A 19044-nucleotide genomic window follows, 5' to 3' on the forward strand; every position below is an offset into this window, starting at 1 on the left:
TTAGGTGTTCGCGTAAAGCTACTCAAAGGCTATATACACTAGTCGTACCTAATCATGAACCGATATAATAGATATATAGCAGCTGGTCAATGGCACCTATCGCCAACTCCTATATACTATAACTAATACTGTGATTTGGCCGTCACTCTTACAGTGCATTCACAGTCCCAAAATATATTTTTTCTCAACAAAGAGACGCAAACCATGAACACAGATCCAAAGCTGGTCCACATGCATCACCTACTGACTGTTAGGTTGAAACTGGGTTAAAACACGAAAAATAAAAAAACAACATATGTAACTAAAGGTGTGAACTAATGGTTTCTTCAGAATATTCAGCTTCTCCTTGATGAAATGTTTATACACATGTATATGCTAGTTAAAGCACCATATGCGAAAGTGAGGTTGAGATCTCTAAGATTGGGTTAAACACCATGAATTATAGGCCCAGAGGTAACTAACGTGAATGAAGTCATAAAAATACACAATGTGTAACCCGTTATTTCTGATCATTGTGTGATGCTTTTCGTTAAAAGTAGCTCTAGCGTTAAACAAAACACATGACGAATGAATAAATACGTGCTTAGTATCAAGACAGCGTAGTGAACACTACAAACATATTAATGTATAAAAAAAACACAACAAAAACATGACGCTAAACGTCGAGATAAATATAAGGTTTTTCTAACTGTTTCTCGTCTTTTTTAGCCCTGACGATTATATTGTAGTTTTAGAATAAAAACGTATGATATTAAAGATATTCATTAGATAGTGGTTAACTGTTTTTTAAATGAGTTACCTTATTCTGATTGGTCAACATAAAAACTCTTGGAATGGTAGTTTGAATACAAAAAATAATTCGTTCGATCCCAAGATTTAGAAGTGGAAATTTTACAATATGTGGAAATGAGTGTAGACATCTTGGATTTCCCATACAGCTTGTCCAGTCAATTAATTTTAGCACACCAGGAATATAAAAAAACACACAACAAAAACAACTTATCTGCAGCTATGCTAGACGTTTTGGTGTTGTCTGACAAATACATCTGAGTTATGTATAAGACACTATTACATCCTTTTTATTATAATCAACACAATATTTACAATGCTGTATGATGTATTTTGTTAGATACAATGTGCGTTTTTAGAGGACTTTCATACAAAGTACTTTTATTATTATTTACTTATACATTTATCAGATTTCATGTATGTCAAAACTGTTATGATCGTTCTATGATTATTATCATTACCAAGATCCCTTAAGTAGCTTTAAATAACATAAGTAGGAAAAGATTTGTAAATGTTTTTAAAAGGTTTAAAAGATTGTATATTATCTTTATAATATTTATTTCTGTGTGAAAGTGCATGTGTTCTTGGATAATAAAAGTCTACACAAACTGTTCATTTAATGCCCGACAGGCTAAATACTCAATGACTAATGTGCTTAATCTTGAATGTCACGCACATCATATAGTAAATACAAAGTATGAGGTAAAAAATCTACCTTCCTCTAGCCTCGATAATAATGAGTGGGTATAAAGAACGACAACTAAACGATACGAGTTTCTTCTTTTTTGAAAGGGAAGGAAAAATAACTTGGAGGTACACTGTACGTGGAGAAGTTCAAAGCTCATAAAGTGAACATCCAGAAATAAGCGACTGTCAGACTGTTGGTGAGGAATACGAGGCTAACAGAATATAGCTGAATAGGTAAGAAATACGAAACTAATAGGAAGTATGTGAGAAATAAGAGTTCGAAGATTAGGTTACGAGATTAACTGCCTGCAGTTGAGGAATATCATAGAGGGCGAGGGAGTTTTTTACTTCAGTAGGCTATTGTATCACTCGCGGACTGTTGTACAATTGGGAAGAATCAATTCGTAGTTCTGAATGAATAAACCCTCTCCATAAATACTGTAAAACAGTTTTAAGTTAGTGAAAATAATGACGCGTGAGGGTCGATTTATTTATGGAGGCTTAACTTCTCTTCCTTAAGTTTATTCTACACCTCGCGTCTGATGAATACGTAGCTAATAAAATTTAAGTGGTAAAACGCAGCTAAGAAGCTGTAGGGGGCAGTACCAAAAGAATGAGTTGACAGATAACTAGTTATTTTATTTTGCCTACTCTAAATTCGAGCTTAACAGTTTATGTCAAATGAATGGATAATAGCTTAGTAGTTGAAGGTGAATAATTTAGGTCAAATAAACAGAAAGAAACAAGAATTGAATATAATAAATATTTAGTTGGTTTGTTTTGAATATAAGTATAAGACTAGAGAAAAGGCAGCAAATCATCATCACCCACCGCCAATTCTTGGACTACTCTTTTACCAATGAATAGCGAGACTGACCGAACATTATAACATCCCCGCGGCTGAAAGGGCGAGCATATTTAATGTGATGGGGATTCGAACCCGCGACCCTCGGATTAAGAGTCGAGAAACCTTTAATTGAAGATAGAGGTTGTAGTTGTGAAAATAACACCTAATAAACTAAAATTCCTAAAATAATTACAAGTTTAATGTTGCACTTGAATACCTGTTAACATTTCAATTTTATATACACGACGTGTATTTTCTTCCAAGATTAAAGAAACCCTTGTATTATTAAAAACATGTATCTGGAATATATGTCTAGTATAAAACGACAACCGGAAGACCGGGTTTCCAGTCAGTTCTCCAAAGATACAAAGAAGAGTGAATTTAAAGAAAACATGATACTATATATATATATATACAAAACTACACGAAAAACTAACCTACGTTTAACCAATTCCATCTCCCTTTTATTTAAACTGTAAAATCAATAAATCAACTTATTCTGCTAGAGTAGTTAATGATTAGTTGTTTATTTAAGTTGAAAATCCCAGGATGTCATCCAATGGACGTAGTCAAAGCTGTAAGTAATGCCACATGGTTCTGTCACTATCGCTCATTATTTCAAGATCATTTTCAAATTTCTTGACCGTGTTGCACACGGTAATCTCGTCAACGCAACTGTCTCGTGCTTGTGTACAACAATTATAAAATATTGAGCGTGCTTCATATTAGTCTCAATAATTTGAAAATAATGCCCATCATGCTTTAAGGATTAACCGTTTTATATTATTTTTTTTTGTGAATACATATGACAATTATAAACTTAACTTGTATTAAAAGAAATCAAATTTGTTATAAGTATCTTCCAAGTCACAAAATACCTTGTGTAATCATCGCTAATTATAAAAACAAATTTGTTATAAGTATCTTCCAAGTCACAAAATACCTTGTGTAATCATCGCTAATTATAAGACTTGTCATTCTGTCAGGTTCATGATCCTTCTTTGGTACTATCGTCACTTAGCAATAATATTATCACTTGAATGTTCTAAGATCAAATGTGGTGTTTATGTTAAATGTCCAATATTCACGTTGATTTTTAGAAAGTTTTTTAATTCTTGTTATCTCTTTGTTGATATAAGAGCAAAAGCGTCTAATTAAGAAGTTTTAAGACACTCAGTTGCAGCCTAAAATGAAATAAAATTTTCCAAGTAATGTTTCAACCTTACGTTACGTTTATATATTATGCCTAATGCTTAAATTACACACAAATAGTTCTACTATTGCTAACGTTATAGTCAGTGTTTAAAAACAACAACAGTAATGAATAAATGTTAACTAACAAATACTTTGATATTTTAAACACATATATTGTATATTTGGCCTTAAAACATAAAGCAAAATAAGCAGTTATTATTATCAATTATATTTTATCCTTTGTACAGTCGAAGGTGTTCAAACATTGTCTCGAAATGTCCACCCAAGATTCACTGAAAAGGTTCCAGAATGCTATGTAAGTCTCTTTCAGAGAGCACAGTTACTTTTGTTCGAGATAACATTTTCATTTTTTTACTAAAAGTGTGATGATTAAAGAATTACTTTAAGACTAATGAAATATGTGAAGTGTAAGTGGATTTTGAAGGTAAAGATAAATTCGGTTTAGCTAAATTCTGTTATTTTCGTTAATCCTTCATCAATAATTTCCCGTCATTTTTGACAGGCTTTTATACTAGTGAAAGTATAATTATATTTATTATTTTCACATAGAGAAAAGTTCCCAGTTTATTTTGGAAAACTCTGACAGTTAGGTATGAATAAATCACCCTTCTATGGTAAGAGTAGAACACTCGCTATTTAATATTAATTTCAAGATGACGAATCTCAAATGTTGACACTGAAATTCAACAAGAACCATGAACTGAGACTCACTCACCTACTAAACTAGTCTTCCATATTACAAACTAGTTGGGGTACCTGCTCCTTGCACGAGGGAAGATACAGGGTCCCTCGTGGAATGACACAAGATAAATGGCAAGTTTGATTAAGATCGGTCAAAAACTGAGGGCATGAAGGATGGACAAGTCCAAATGACTCTCCTTCATGTCACTCCCTATTCACTAAGAGTATCTTCTAAGTTGGTAGACAATAATATAGTACAGGGAACACACAGTTCCTGGTATTGACATAGAGGTTTTAGCATTAACTTCAACCTTCTGTGATATTCACAGAGGCCCCAAGTGTGCATGTTTTGAGATGATGAAAAATGTGTTGAAAGTGGACATGCAGACAACAATTCTGCTTCACTGCAAGATACTCTTCATCTACAATCATACCGAACCACAGTCAACAGTTTATTCAGTCTATAAACAGTAGGAGGTGACCATTCGGTTTCTACCGTTATGATAAAAAATAACAAAAACTGCAAAACAATATTAGTAAACTGACCTCCTACCGTCACCTTGTTTTACCGATTTGTGTTTATTGTACATAAAGAATAAAACACCTCTTTTCTCTTTATCAGTCTTCCTTCTATTACTTATCCATATGTGCAAAGCAGATTTTACACACAAACATGAGCCTTCTACGCACAGTAGAGAGCGCATATTTTAAAGTTGGTCTTAGTACTTTATATACGCCTACACTTCTTAACGGATCGCAACCAAATTTGGAATGCACCCTGAGAGCCCACGGAGTGCGTCTGGGAGCTCTGTGGTGGTTTTCCTCTCCATGTTAATCTTTGGAGGGCGTTGGATATTTGTGTCTGCCTTTCACGACAATATTATTTACTTACTTCAACCAAACTTACCTGTTTCAATCTTAACTTTACAATTACCGACTCCAAATTTTCTTAAATAATTTCTAATCTCGACCTTAATGTTACTCATTCAAAGGTTAACCATATATGCCTCGAGCTTAACCCTGTAATTACTTGAAAGCAAATTCAATGGATATTTTTATCCTGGTTTTGGGATCGTTTATCCTGAAGTAAACTAGAAAAGTTTTAAGCTTTACCTCAGGTTTCTTTACCTCAAGGTTATGTACAGCCTCTGTCAGGTCATGTCTGTTAAATACTGAACCATACCTAGCTAGTTCATATAAACAGGGGTGAAAGAAAATAAGAATTTGTTACACTAACTACAATAAGCCTGCCTTATCTAGTACTTTTCTTCTAACATACAAGACACAATGTTATTCCCAGGTTTCTCAGTAAGTCTTTTTACTGAGTTGTCTGTACAAATGAAATACAGATATGAAAGTGCCCCTTCGTTTTTTTTTTTACATTATAATAATATCAACAACACTTTAAACACGCATCACAACATATTCTTTTCACACACACGTCTCTGTAATTCTATACATGTAGATATCACATCAAACTAGTAAGGCTCAAACGTTTACATGTAACACCAGGTTATAAAATTCCCGATTTTATGACGTACATTCAGTTCTTAGTACGTAACGCCACTAGTTTTTTCCTCCAGTTGGTTATTCGTCTTGTCGAGATATCATCGTAACTTAGTAGGGGTTCAACATAATGACACTACAAGGCCAAGTAAAGTATATCGTAGTCTCTCTTCACATCGAGGTACTGAAAAATTAATCTTGATAAAGCCGTGATAACCACTCAGATGTATTTATCTTTTGATTATTAATAAATGTCAACACAATTTATATTTCTAGATTCCGACAACAAATCTATACATTACTTTCATCCTATCATAAAATACTAATGGCGAACGTAACGAACTAAAAAAATAACTTGCACGACAATAAGCGATGTTAAGATTCTAAGATGAAGTGATCATAAGTAAAAAGAACTCACGTCCATAAAGCACTACTATACGTAGGTTATCATGTTAACAAAACCTTTTTCCCATATTTCAAGAAACGCATTATATTTTTGAAAGACGTATTAGGGATAAATCGTGTATTATATTGCTATAAGGATTTTCATAAGATGTACCTGGGATATATTGTGGTGGGTCACAAATGTTCTTCTCTGTAAATATAAAAAAAAATCCTTATTAAGTTTCACTAGGCTAACGCTGTCTCTCTTTCATTTTCTGACCCTGTAACCTCAAAATTAATAAAAAGAAAAGGGAATATTTGACGACTATGAAATTCTCCGAGATTAGCTAAATTGAATAACACATGGTAAACTAGATATCCCTTCGTGTCTGCTTTATGGACAATGTATCAATAGTTTTTATCATTCTGAAAGAAACATCCTTATCTATAGCACTGAATGTTGCCAAGCTCATTTTAGTGTGGACTTTCTACGAAGCATAAAACTGACCAGCGTTTATATTAAACAGACACACACACAATTTTTCTCACGATTCTACTTAGTTTCACAATATCATGTCTTATCATCTTCCCGAAAACTAATGTAAAAGAACAACATGCTGAGGAGACACTTCGAAAGAGTTTTTGTACACAGCAGTAAAGCCCATTAAATCTTGATGTGAATACCCAAGTTTAATACAATAAAAAAAAACCATTTATTTAGGCTAAGCCATCTACAGAGGTATATTACTCAACAAAATAGGTAACACCAATTAATGATAAAAAATATGCGTTTTCGTTCTACAAGCGATAAGTTACACTGTGATTAATTTTATGCCTGTAAAAACAACTTGAGGTCGTATGATTCAGAGGCTAGTGGTAATTGCTTAAAAATTACAGTTACAAGATAATGAAAAACGTACTTTGACAAACAAATGCTGGTAGATTATTAAAAAAAGTGGTACTTACTACTATTTTTATTACGTTGTTAAATCACAACACATGGATACTTCTATAAAGAATGCTGGAAGACAAACCTTCAAAATAAGATTTGATCAGTGTAGTCATATTACAGTAATTCCTAACAGTAAAGCTTGTTAGACTTATGAAAGCCAATTTCATAAGATTTTTTTTTTTTTGTGCAACTACTGCTGTATATGTGTATTTTGGCATTAGTCATGTATAACAGCTTTTTATTCAGGTAACGTTTACATTATAGAGCGTCAAAAGGAACACCAATAGTGTGTGTAATTACAAATTCTAAGATTCGTGCTTCAAGTGTTACAAGAATTCTGGGGCACCAAACACATTTGGTCTGAATACTTTTTTTATGATCCGAGTTCAGTCTTAAGTGTTTAGTGTCTGTACAGTTTGGTTTGCTTAAGGATACATTTGAATTGCAACTTAGCTTAGATCACTTTTACCAGTTTCATTCTCATCTGGAGGGAGAAGGCATCTGCTTCAAAACCTTCAGAATAACAGTACTGTTGATCGTATTTGATACAAATGGCACATCTTTGGTTCTGGTTTGAGCCTTCTCACTTCAAGTTCTCACCTCATATGATATATAACACACCTGTATTTGTTCGTCATTATCACCTCCCTCACCAAATGTGAATGAAGGTTATATTTTCACCCTTGTGTGTTTGTGTATTTCTCGAAAATGAATAAATGGATTTAGACGAGAGCTGGAACACATTTGTAACATGACTCAAACTAGAAGTGATTAATTTTTGGAGGGTCAAGGTCAGAGAAATGTCACAAAAATTAAGAAATGTCCGATCAACATGGAGATCGATTTTTCACACTATTTTTGCTTTATAACTCAGTTACAAATGATCGTATTTAGAAAAAAATTGGTGAACATATTCTTCTGACAAATACGGTCCATTTCCGTTAATAATTATGGACATATGGGCACTTTTTGTGTTTTTTAATTGCCGAATATGATGAATGTTGCAAGGCGAAGGTATGCGCTCTAATAAGTGTCCTCTAGTTGAATGATGTTTCCATAATATGATTTAAGTGTGGGCTTTATAAACTAATCAGTAAGCAATGTGGCAAAGTATTATTGATTCAAAAATCGTAAAGGGGTCTCAACTTTTTTGGATAACGTAACTTATAATTTGTAACAATGCAATTGGATTTAAATAGCAAGTCGTGATTTGAATACGTGGGACATACATAAGATTATTGTAGAGTTGTTCAGTGGCTTCTTTTAACACGTATTTTACATTTACAGTAAAAAGTTTAAACATTTCTAAATAACACATCAGATGAATTTTGACATTTAAAAATATTCAACAGTTTTATGATAAAAACAAGGTGAGATACTTGTCCTTTGTCTGGGAAATGAACTTTAAAAAATGAATATTCAATAGTTTGGTTTGTTTTGAATTTCGCGCAAAGGTACACGAGGGTTATATGCGCTAGCAGTCCCTAACTTAGCAGTGAGAAATGCAGCTAGTTATCATCACCCACCGCTAACTCTTGGGCTACTCTGGAATAGTGGGATTGACCTTAAGATTATAACTTCCTCACGCTTGAAAGAGTAAGCATGTTTGATGTGAGTGGGATTCAAGCCCGCCATCCTCAGATTACGAGTCGAACGCCCTAACCACCTGGCCATACCGCAGGTGGTAGTAGTATGACCTATTATCGTTGTAAATATTGTACAAACTCACATCTACACAATATGTTTTATATAATGTCCGGAAATAATAACAAAACTGCTTACTTGTATTTCAGGAATTTGCCACTGTGATTTTTGGGCTCCCTCTACATTAAACAATTAGCCAGAGAAGATCTTTTTTTTAATGGATTTCTAGGTGATGTTGCAAACAAATCATTGAATTTAAAACACGTGAAAAAGTTGGCTGAGACTGAAACAAACAGAAATGAAAACTACCTCGATTTTTCACTCTGGATTGTTGCTAAAAAATGAGAGGGCCATAAACTTCAAAATAAGCAACTTTTTTGGAATAGCATGCCGAACTAAATTTGGAATCTTGGTTCAAGTGCTACGGTTTCAAAACTGTTATAAGTTAGATGGAATACTAGACTCCACCTGTACTATGGCATACCAAAAACTGCCTTTTAATTGTAACAATACAGACCATACCTGCACATCGTAAAAACGACGCACTTTACATTTTAAAATAAAAATATTCTATCTCTTACATCCTCAGATAAAAAACCTCGTTGACGAAAACAGTACACGTTTCGTAGTTTGTCTCAGTGGGGGCGCTACAGGATGTCAGCAGGCCATTTCCTTTAATACTGTTCTTTCAGGGAGACGCATACTGCTTCCCTGGCTTATGCCCCTAATTTGTTTACCCTGAAATTCAAGATGACAATTTTTATGTTTGTTCGCAGATGAAGAAAAACACTTACCCTAGTCTTCTGTTTCGAATTGGTTATTTTTGTTCTTGGGACCAACACCTGCAAGGATCAGAAGTTATTGCAGGGGTCCTAGTAATTAAGAGTTAGCAGATGGAGTCAGTAGTTGAGTGAAAAATGACGTAATAATTAGGAGCTGTCGTGTAGTTCGTAATGGAAAGCGTAAATCCATTAGTATATACTGTCTTAAGTGAGGAACACCAGCCATAGATGTACACATCTCAATCTATAACACTAGGGGTCGTCCCCTGGAGTTGATGACAAGTATGCCATTTATGAGCCTACCTACATATTAACAGCTGTGAAAGCTGCCAACAACGTTTTAAATTTCATCAAATCATCTTTCTTGAAGTACATGGTGACCTTATACGTCCTAAACTTTGATAGTTTTATTCTGAAAATACCAAATTTTGTAAATAAAGTTAAGCTAAGAATTAATTACAAGTTTTAATTAGTTTCAAGTAAGAGTAGTTGAGTAAAATGCAGTACACACTAATGGAAAGTGAAAAGTGCAATTTATACATATTTAAGTTTCTGTATGTATCTTTATATGCATTTATTTCAATGAAGTATTTATATTTTGATTTAGAAGTCTAACGTTTTCATAACTTTATAATTTTAGCATTTTTGTTTTTATTGTTTGTTCCTAGTTGAATTAAGTGCAAAGCTATACAATGGGCTATCTGTGCTTTGTCTACCATGAGTATTGAAACCTTTGTTTCTAGCATTGCAAGTCTGCAGAAATATCAGTGTGCCATTGGAGGGCTTTTGTTTCTATGTTTAATATAAGATCAGTTATGTGGAAAAATTAAGTTTAAGAAATGAGATTGAAATTTTCATTCTGAAAGGCACTTCATGTGTACGCAAGTAATAATAATAAAAAAAACAGGTCTGAGGCCCCTACAATTCAAGTACAGCTGTCCATAATTTTGAACAGCTGACCAGAAAAGAAAGGCAGTCAGCCAGCAGTACCAGGTATCCAGAGGATTTTGTCCAGCTCTTTGAAATGAATGAGAATTATAAGAAATTATGAATGAAAGTAGCAAAGAATGTAACCAATCTTTCATCAACCATGTTGTATCTATTGTCTCTAATGCCATATTATTTGTCAACCACATTATTTATATCTATATTATTGACCAAACATGTGCCCATTATTGGGGTTCATCAGGCAATCACAATGCACCCTTGAAAGTGTCCTGCGACACTGTGCTTTGAACTTCAGATCATTGGAACTGCAGCCTGATTAGTATGCCACACTCAGCTCTCGAAAGAGGTGAACATTCTTACTTACAAAACTAAAGTACTTTAAATATTCATTACTATTATATTTTAAAAGCCCACATCTGTTAGTTTATTTTATTTCAGGAACTTTATAAATCTACTTCATAATTTGTGGTCCAAACTAATATCAAGAACCATGTTGAGTACAATTACATAATTTATCTACATTTCAACACAAGTTCATATATAACTGAAACAACTAAATTATTCTTCTTTATGCATTTTATAGCAGTCATGCTTTCAAAAATTACGATGTACAAGATATTCAATTTTTGAAGGCATAAAATTACAAAATGAGTTGCTCCACATCACTGTGTATATATGTATGTATGCTGCTTTAAACCTTTTCAAGTTATAATCAAACATACAATATCAACCATACAAGAGGAATGAAGTTAATATTTTGTGAGTTTCTACTAATTTTGTATTTTCCTGAAAAGGCACTCTGTTATTAAGCATTGATTCATGTGTTATTTTTGTTCTTTCTTATGTGCATGAAGAGCAACTTCTGAGAGACATGAGGTCATTATAAACACCAATCTCTCATTATTTCTAAATGACTTTTATAAACCGGTCACAACAAAGGAGTTTCATAGATGTTGAATACATCAGAAGGTATCAGAGGTTAGACTGTGGTGTACTTACGCTTTCTCTTGTGTATCAAGGTGCTGAACCAACTCATCACGTTTGTTGACTATCACCACCAGTTCATCTAATAGTAGTTTCTCTCGTCTCTTCTGTGTCTCTGTCTTCTGCCAATCTGTAAGACATTAAAGAAATTCTTAACACATTTAAAATACTTCAATTCTTCACTGTTTTAACTAAACACACAAAATGCCAATATGTCACAAAATAGAAATCATGTCTTTCTGATACAGATTGCAATTCAGGATAGGAAAACTAACTTGAGCTGTAACATATGGATAGAAGAAAATGATAATATTAATTATAGAACTGTGTTAAAATTGTGTATACTGTATGAATTTCAGTAGAGTTATATGAAAAACAAAGTCACAAAGCAAGTTTTGATAATTTGTTACTTTTATGGTGTCCTGCATAAACTATCTGACAATTATTATGGTTGTGGAAAAACTTGTTGTAATCCCTATCTAATTCCAGTGCCTTTACGAATAATAAGCACCGAGTTCTTTATGTCAGAAGAAATAAGAACACCAAACTATTTCAACAGCTTTGTAAATGATCAAATGCAAAAATACTGTAAGACGTAAAGAGTTTCATATTTCACTGGTTGGGAGTTTCACACTTTAAAAACAATACAAGTTGTTACTATATATAATATTGTAGGTTCATAACAAAAATATTAGTTTAAGTTGTTGACAGAGTTACTTGTGTGGGTTGTGATATAAATAATACTGCATGTAGCTTGATACTGTAATACTGTAATTACTTAATACTGTAAGCTGTTAGTAATGTTCCTTAAATAAGATGTTGGAAAAGTTAACACTTTTGGAAATAGTAAAAATGTGTAAGCTGTTTGTAATGTTTCTAGGACTACAAACGTTTATAAAATTAACATTATAAGCTATCAGAAAAGTTAACAGTTTTGATTGTTGGTAACGTTACCTGTACGTGCTATTGGATCATTTAAAAGCATAGATTGTTTGTAATGTTACTAAGCCTTGCTTAAGTTAATACTGTAAGCTGTTGGAAAAAAATATTAGTGTGGCTGTTTGAAAAGCCAATAGTGTAGATTGCTGAAAAAACTTAGGTGTATAGTCTGTCAGAAAATTTAAAAGTATAAGCCATTGTAAAAAGTTACTAGCACACTCTAATGATAACACTGCTAGGATTAAGCATTAGAAAACTGATACTATAACCTACTGGATAAATTAAAATGCGTATGGTGTAAGCTGTAGAAAAGGTACGGAAATATCTAACAGTTTAAGCAGTTGGTAAAATTATAAATGTGTAGGTTGTTATCAAAGTTACTAATATAAGCTGTTGATAAAGTTACAATAGTGTGGGCTATTAGTGAAGTTACTATTGGGTGGATTGCTTGAGTCAGGATATAAAACCATTTTTGGGTTCTTGGGCTTAGAGAGTTATGAAACCTCTGTTTACATGGAAAATATAACTATGATGGAACTTATTAAGAAACGAAGAATATGACTAAAAAGAGCAACTTAGCAGTATGTGTGCATGAAAGGTAGTTTATTTAACTTGTATTGATTTAAATTCAGAATAAAGTACAGTCCACATACTTTCAAAAATCACTTTTTTTGCTTATAACTCGACCCACATAAACACTTTATACTGAATGATCATTGCTGTATATGTAGGTGTTTAACACCACTCAACAACGTTTACTTTCATGTTATAAAATAAAGCCTCGTTAAAAGATTGTTCAACTGTAACCCAAAGTTATGGGAGGAAAATATGTAGTGTTGAAGGGTGGGATGAGTGGGCGTTGTGACTCATGATACAAATCAAACACAATTTAAACAAAAATGCTATTATGGAAATTAGTTGTTTGTTTTGGATTTTGCAAAAAGCTACATGAGGGCTATCTGCACTAGCCTTTCCTAATTTAGCAGTGTAAGACTAGAAGGAAGGCAGCTAGTCATCACTACCCATCACCAACTCTTGGGCTACTCTTTTACCAATGAAAAGTAAAAGTGACCATCACACTATAATGCTCTCAGGGCTGAAAGGGGTAGCATGTTTGGTGTGATGGGAATTCAAACCCATGACCCTCGGACTAGGAGTTGAGTGCCCTAACTACCTGGCCATGCTGGGCCTAGGAAATTAGTGAGTTACTCAATTTTTGTTGGTTCTTTATTGCAAAATATAAAATTAGTCAATATGATATAATATATGGACCTCAAAGTAGCTAATGGTATTAAAAACATTTCGTAATTTGACAGATGTTACATACTGTTCAAACATGTTACAAGTCTACAAGTTTAATTACAACTGACTACATACCTTCAAGTGACAACATCGCCCGTAGTTCCCGGTTCAAGAGTTCAAATTTTCTTTCCAAGTCTTCCTCTTTCTCTCTGAAAGACAACATACAAGTAATGCATAAAACATGAACCAGGCATTTCTACAATGTTGCTAATATTACTTTTCATACTAATACTTCAATCTTGAAAAGAAAAATTCTATTACTAATGATGTACACGCAGACAAAACATCCGAAACTCAGTTTTATTGTTTGAAGATTATACACACCCTATCAGTAATAAAATGAGAACTTATGAACATCTGTAAAAGGCACAAGTTAGTTCATTTACTCTTGTTTCATTGTTGGAATAATCAGTTCTTAAATGCACTTTAATACCAATTATTGACATGCTGCATACAAGGTGAATTGTGCATCATATGATGGTTTAAAGACTGTATTTGTACTTTGGGCTCAAAACTCCTGTTATCACACTTCTTGGGTTTTTTTTTTTTTTTTGAAGCCATACAAACAAAGCTGAGAAAGGTGTTGTTTATTTGAAGCATTTTGAAATATATTTGAAAATGATCTGTTGCAGTTTTTAGCATTTTGTGTACTCCACACATGGATAAGTGTAAAGTACTGAAGAATGGGGGATCATTCAACACAATATTGGCATTGTTTTTGTATACTAAAAATACAATCTACAAATACCTGCATAAGCATAATAGGCTTCTTTAATCATGACACAGACAACGGTTTGGAGAATAATTGTGAGAGACCACATATTTTAGCTTTGGATATGATAAGTTGGCAGTTATATGTTCCAGCACTTAACTGACTTTTACAACACCATAAAATAACCAGACTGGTCTAAGAGTTAATCGTTATCAAGTCAAACCGCATTCAAAAGATAATCAACACCTGACTCACAACCCTCTGGTGGGGCCTTAAAATAGCTCTACTTTTGCAGAAACTATCTTAATAAATTGACTGATTATCTTAAACTGACAGTTTATCCTCAGGAAAGATAAGTGATCCTTACAGCCAAATTCAAGGAAGGTGAAATTATGGAAAACTTTACCACAATCAAGGTTTAACAAAATATTAAAGAACAACAGAAGTTATTACAAGTACCTAACTCATGCTACATTGAAGTAAAGAATGACCATCCATGCCTCAGAAACATGTTGAGGCATTAATTAACTAAAAATTTACTGACAAAAAAAAAACAAGGTTGTGAATGTAAAGGAATTATCTTTATTTTCAAATATAATAGTTAGAACTTGAGTGGACTTTTCAAGAATTTCTGCCAGTGATAATTTACACTGTTGAGTTAACAAGAATATGGCATAAAAAGAAACTAATTGCTGGTTAACAATATTTCTTCCAATATCTACCAGTGTTGCCAAGGAAATTAGGTAAACAAAACCTGATGGACAAAGTTAACAAGTTACAGAAGGCCTGTCAAAGCAGTTTTCTGTTGAAAGTTCTGAACTTGGAGTAACCAATCCTAAAGAAAATGTTGATATCTTGTATATCTTTAACATCTTCCAACAGATGAAGCTCAGATAAGATCTACAATTACCATCCACATTTGCTGTTGTTTTGAATTAAGCACAAAGCTACACAATGGGCTATCTATGCTCTGCCCACCACGGGTATTGAAATCCGGTTTCTAGCGTTGTAAGTCCACACACATACCGCTGAGCCACTGGGGGGCTCCATATTTGCAAGGAATTTTTATTACAAAACACCCCCAAGAAAAAAGACAAAACCATGTTTTCATATACTCAACAATCCTACTGTCACGTAACTATCATCTTCACTAGCACTTCTTGTCAGTAGTGAAGACTTGTTACGATCTTCATCCTGATAATACAAACCAATGACAATTTGCAGGAATCTTTGCCCATAAAACATATCCAGGAGAGATAAATAACAACAAATAGTTTTTTGCTCTGTAAGAAAACAGTGTACAACTATGCTTACTTTAAACCATCGTTTATTTAAACCAAAAAACAAAATTAAACCACTGTCAGAGAACCTTGAATATAACTTTATTACCTAATCAGTTAACTGCCTAATTTTAGGTGCTTACACTTAGAACATTAATGTAATTCACTGCGGATAAATGCATTACAAATGTAGAATAATTCAACTATAAAAACTAAGAATGCTTGAAATAATCAATATTCATCACATGATAAACTATAAACAACAAAACATAAGAAAAATATTTTAGAAAAATTATAAAGTATTATTAAAAGACTGAGGAAAAAACCTGTTATAAACCTAAAACACTTGAAATTACCTAAATACCTGAAATAATGGAAGAATATCATAAGACTCATGAAAGAAACCCTTAAAAATAACAAATACTTTAAATGTTACATAGCTATGCCATTTTGTCGTGTTTTAACATAAAGTTACACAATAATAAGTTATTTTCACTTTCTCCACTGCAGGTATTCAAACTCCGCGGATTTCAACATTTAAGTCCATCAACTTATCACCGACCCATGGAAGAAGTAGCTAGACCAAGAAAAATTAATTTACAAACATCCAAGCACACATAAAATAATTTGTAAAAGAAGACAAGAACAACTTTTAAATACAAAGATTTTCTGAAATAACATGTAAATAATCAGAACAAGAAAAATCATAAAACATTTATGAGCATGTAAAAGAATCTATAAGTAACCAAGAAACCTGAAAAACTTATAAAAATGAATTAAATCTAAAATGATTAAATAATTATACGTAACTAAAGTATATGAAAAAATCAATAAATAATCCTGTACATGAAATATTAAATACAGTCTTTGCCCTCCTTTCAATTCCAATGATGTCAATGTATATATACCCAATAATATGGTAATTTTAATGTAAAGTACACAAAAAAAAAGTTAGACTAGTTTCCTTCAAGATCATATTTAATGATCCTGAATAGAAATTAGTTTGATGAACTTTATTCTAAAAATTAAAATTCCCTTCCTTTAGCAATGCACGTATAAAAGTGATTATCTTCCTTGTTGCCCACTTTTCAGATATGGTTGAAGACAAGGACATCTACATTATCTGAAAGTTAATTATTGGGCAAGGAAAGTACTACTGAACCAGATGTATAAGCAATGATATAGCTAACTATCTGCCTAAAATGGAGTTATAATACCAAGCATCAATGTCACTTTAACCTTGATTATGTACAAACTTCCTAGTATATATGGTAAAAAAAAACAAGTTTCTGCATAAATAAAAATTCATATTTGCAAAATAATTTGTCTATTAAAGTTTACATACATTCTAATCCGTATATTAATAACACCAACTTAAACTTCAAACTAAACTTAATAACACTGAGTTAACCTTCAAACAACTTATATTTTGTAAAACTAAAAACCAGCAGAATTCTGAAAGCAATCACAAGTATTGTTCAATTTATGATAATCATTTGAAGTAAAAATGTATCTCAGGATGGCTGGTGTGGGTATTAACAGTTTTACTAATAGAGCAGAAAACAACGTTTTGACTTTCTTATGTCATCTTCAAGTTACCAAAGATAGAGTTTGCAACTGTTCCTGACAACGGTCAGTTGCAAACTCTCTCGTTGTTAACCTGAAGATGACATAAGACAGTTTAAATGCTGTTCTCTACTTTATTAGTAAAAGTGTTAATACTCATACCAGCTGTTCTGAGATACATTCAAATACCTCATTTGTTTATCTCATTAGTAAATGTTACAAAATAATAACCTTCTTAATAATTACCACATAAGCCAAAAAAACAACAACTTTCTTTTCAGAGTCTACTCGTCAGTAGTTTATGCAACATACATCACAATAAGGATAATAATTTTTTTTTTTCACTGGCCATAAACTACTGATTTCCTGTAAGTATACCAAAAAACTTTATTAGACTGTCATATGAAAAAAACAAATACTCAACATTTTGTTTATTATTTAATTCCTTCATGGCTTAAGTAAGCCAATGTTTTGTCTTTAGTCTATTAAATGCATGAACTCAAGTTGAGTGAGTCCTTGATTTACATATTATCAAGACATAGATGTAACAATCACAGCAAGAAATATGTAAAATCGAATCGAACAACAGCTGTTTACTGTATTTGACTTTCACACATTGTTTGTCTATACAAGACATTTCATAATTAAATACTCATGTTAGATAAAAAGATTTGTAATTACTGTGTAATCTGGGTTAATTATGATTATAGGTCACAGATATACAAGAAATTCATTATCATATAAGAACTTGGTCTCTCTGACTCGAACATGACAATGAAGGAGAATATTGACATGTCTTTAGTAAGAAGCTATTAAACAGGGGCATATTACTTATTACAGTGTGAATCAACATAACTTTGCTGCAACCATAATGCAGAGACATTTCATATGACTCGGGTCATAGAAGTACCATTTCTAACTGCCGATCTTTGGCTTGTCATTCAGTAAGATAAAGGAGAGTATTATAGTGCCAAACAAGGCTATTTCAAAGAAGAACAGGTTTAACAAGGCATATAGGCTTCAGTGCTAACTGAAATAAAAATAATGAAAATTGGTTCTAACATAACTTCAACACCAGAAGAACAGCAACAGCAGGTTTTATTGAGTGTCAACTGTCGTGTATTAATGGCCACTCTGAAAAGGAAAGGTGTTATCTTTGTTCTTTTAGTTGTGCCACCTTGCTTTGGTGTTTAGGAGCAGTTAGGCAAAGAAAGGAGAAATGTCACAAAGGTGGATGATTGGTTACCAAAATATGTTGACGTGATTCTTCCCTCATTAATTACGAAAGAAAATTATGGTGGAATCATATTTAACCAGACTAAGGCAGTTTTTTAACAGAGAGATAAAGTTATTGTGCATGATTTAACTAACTTAACGCACTGTTGTTACATTAACATTACGAATTGAGCATCATAACCACCTAGCCATGCCAGACAACGTCTATCTTTCCAACGTACATAGTTATTTTATTTTACCAATTACTTTCAAAGTTTTTAAATTTGTAATCATTTAGCATAAGTGCTTCTTGACTAGTTGGTTGTAACACTCCCTACCTACAATGTTCTTAGGTGCACATGGCTCCTAATGATAATGTTAAAATGAGGAGGTTCTATATTGGTGTATCACAAAAAAAATCACAAATCGAAACATTAAAAAAATCAGAAGCACTTTTTCAAGATTAAACCACTTCTAAGAAATATTTATCCTAACTTTAAATCATTATATGTACAGAAAGTATAAACCTTGTCACATTTTTGGCATCTAGTGATTAAAACGTATAAAAACTATGTTTACTTGAAACATGTAAAACATGCTGTCTTCATCTG

The 19044-nt window shown here is 32.7% G+C and overlaps 1 protein-coding gene and 1 long non-coding RNA gene across 15 annotated transcripts in view; one reads left to right on the forward strand and one right to left on the reverse strand.

Moving 5' to 3' along the window:
* The window catches only part of LOC143222881 (EH domain-binding protein 1-like), a 139611-nt gene that overhangs the window by 10293 nt on the left and 110274 nt on the right, over window positions 1-19044 (reverse strand). For 13 of the 14 annotated variants that reach the window (XR_013012566.1, XM_076450012.1, XM_076450011.1 and 10 more), the window contains 2 exons: window positions 13736-13809; window positions 11435-11549 (listed from right to left, as the gene is read on the reverse strand). Coding sequence is in view for 13 of the 14 variants with exons in the window: in XM_076450012.1 (XP_076306127.1) it covers window positions 11435-11549; window positions 13736-13809 (189 nt within the window). In the remaining variant the exon portion in view is untranslated. Of the gene's footprint in view, window positions 1-6284; window positions 6321-11434; window positions 11550-13735; window positions 13810-19044 lie in introns of all 14 variants that reach the window. The other variant, XM_076450013.1, reaches the window with a different exon arrangement.
* LOC143222883 (uncharacterized) lies at window positions 1593-18169 on the forward strand. Its single transcript, XR_013012568.1, has 3 exons — window positions 1593-1710; window positions 3766-3833; window positions 16163-18169. It is a non-coding gene; the product is annotated as an uncharacterized LOC143222883 (long non-coding RNA).

Source organism: Tachypleus tridentatus, chromosome 8 (genome assembly GCF_004210375.1).
Source record: "Tachypleus tridentatus isolate NWPU-2018 chromosome 8, ASM421037v1, whole genome shotgun sequence".
NCBI classification, from domain to species: Eukaryota; Metazoa; Arthropoda; class Merostomata; order Xiphosura; family Limulidae; genus Tachypleus; species Tachypleus tridentatus.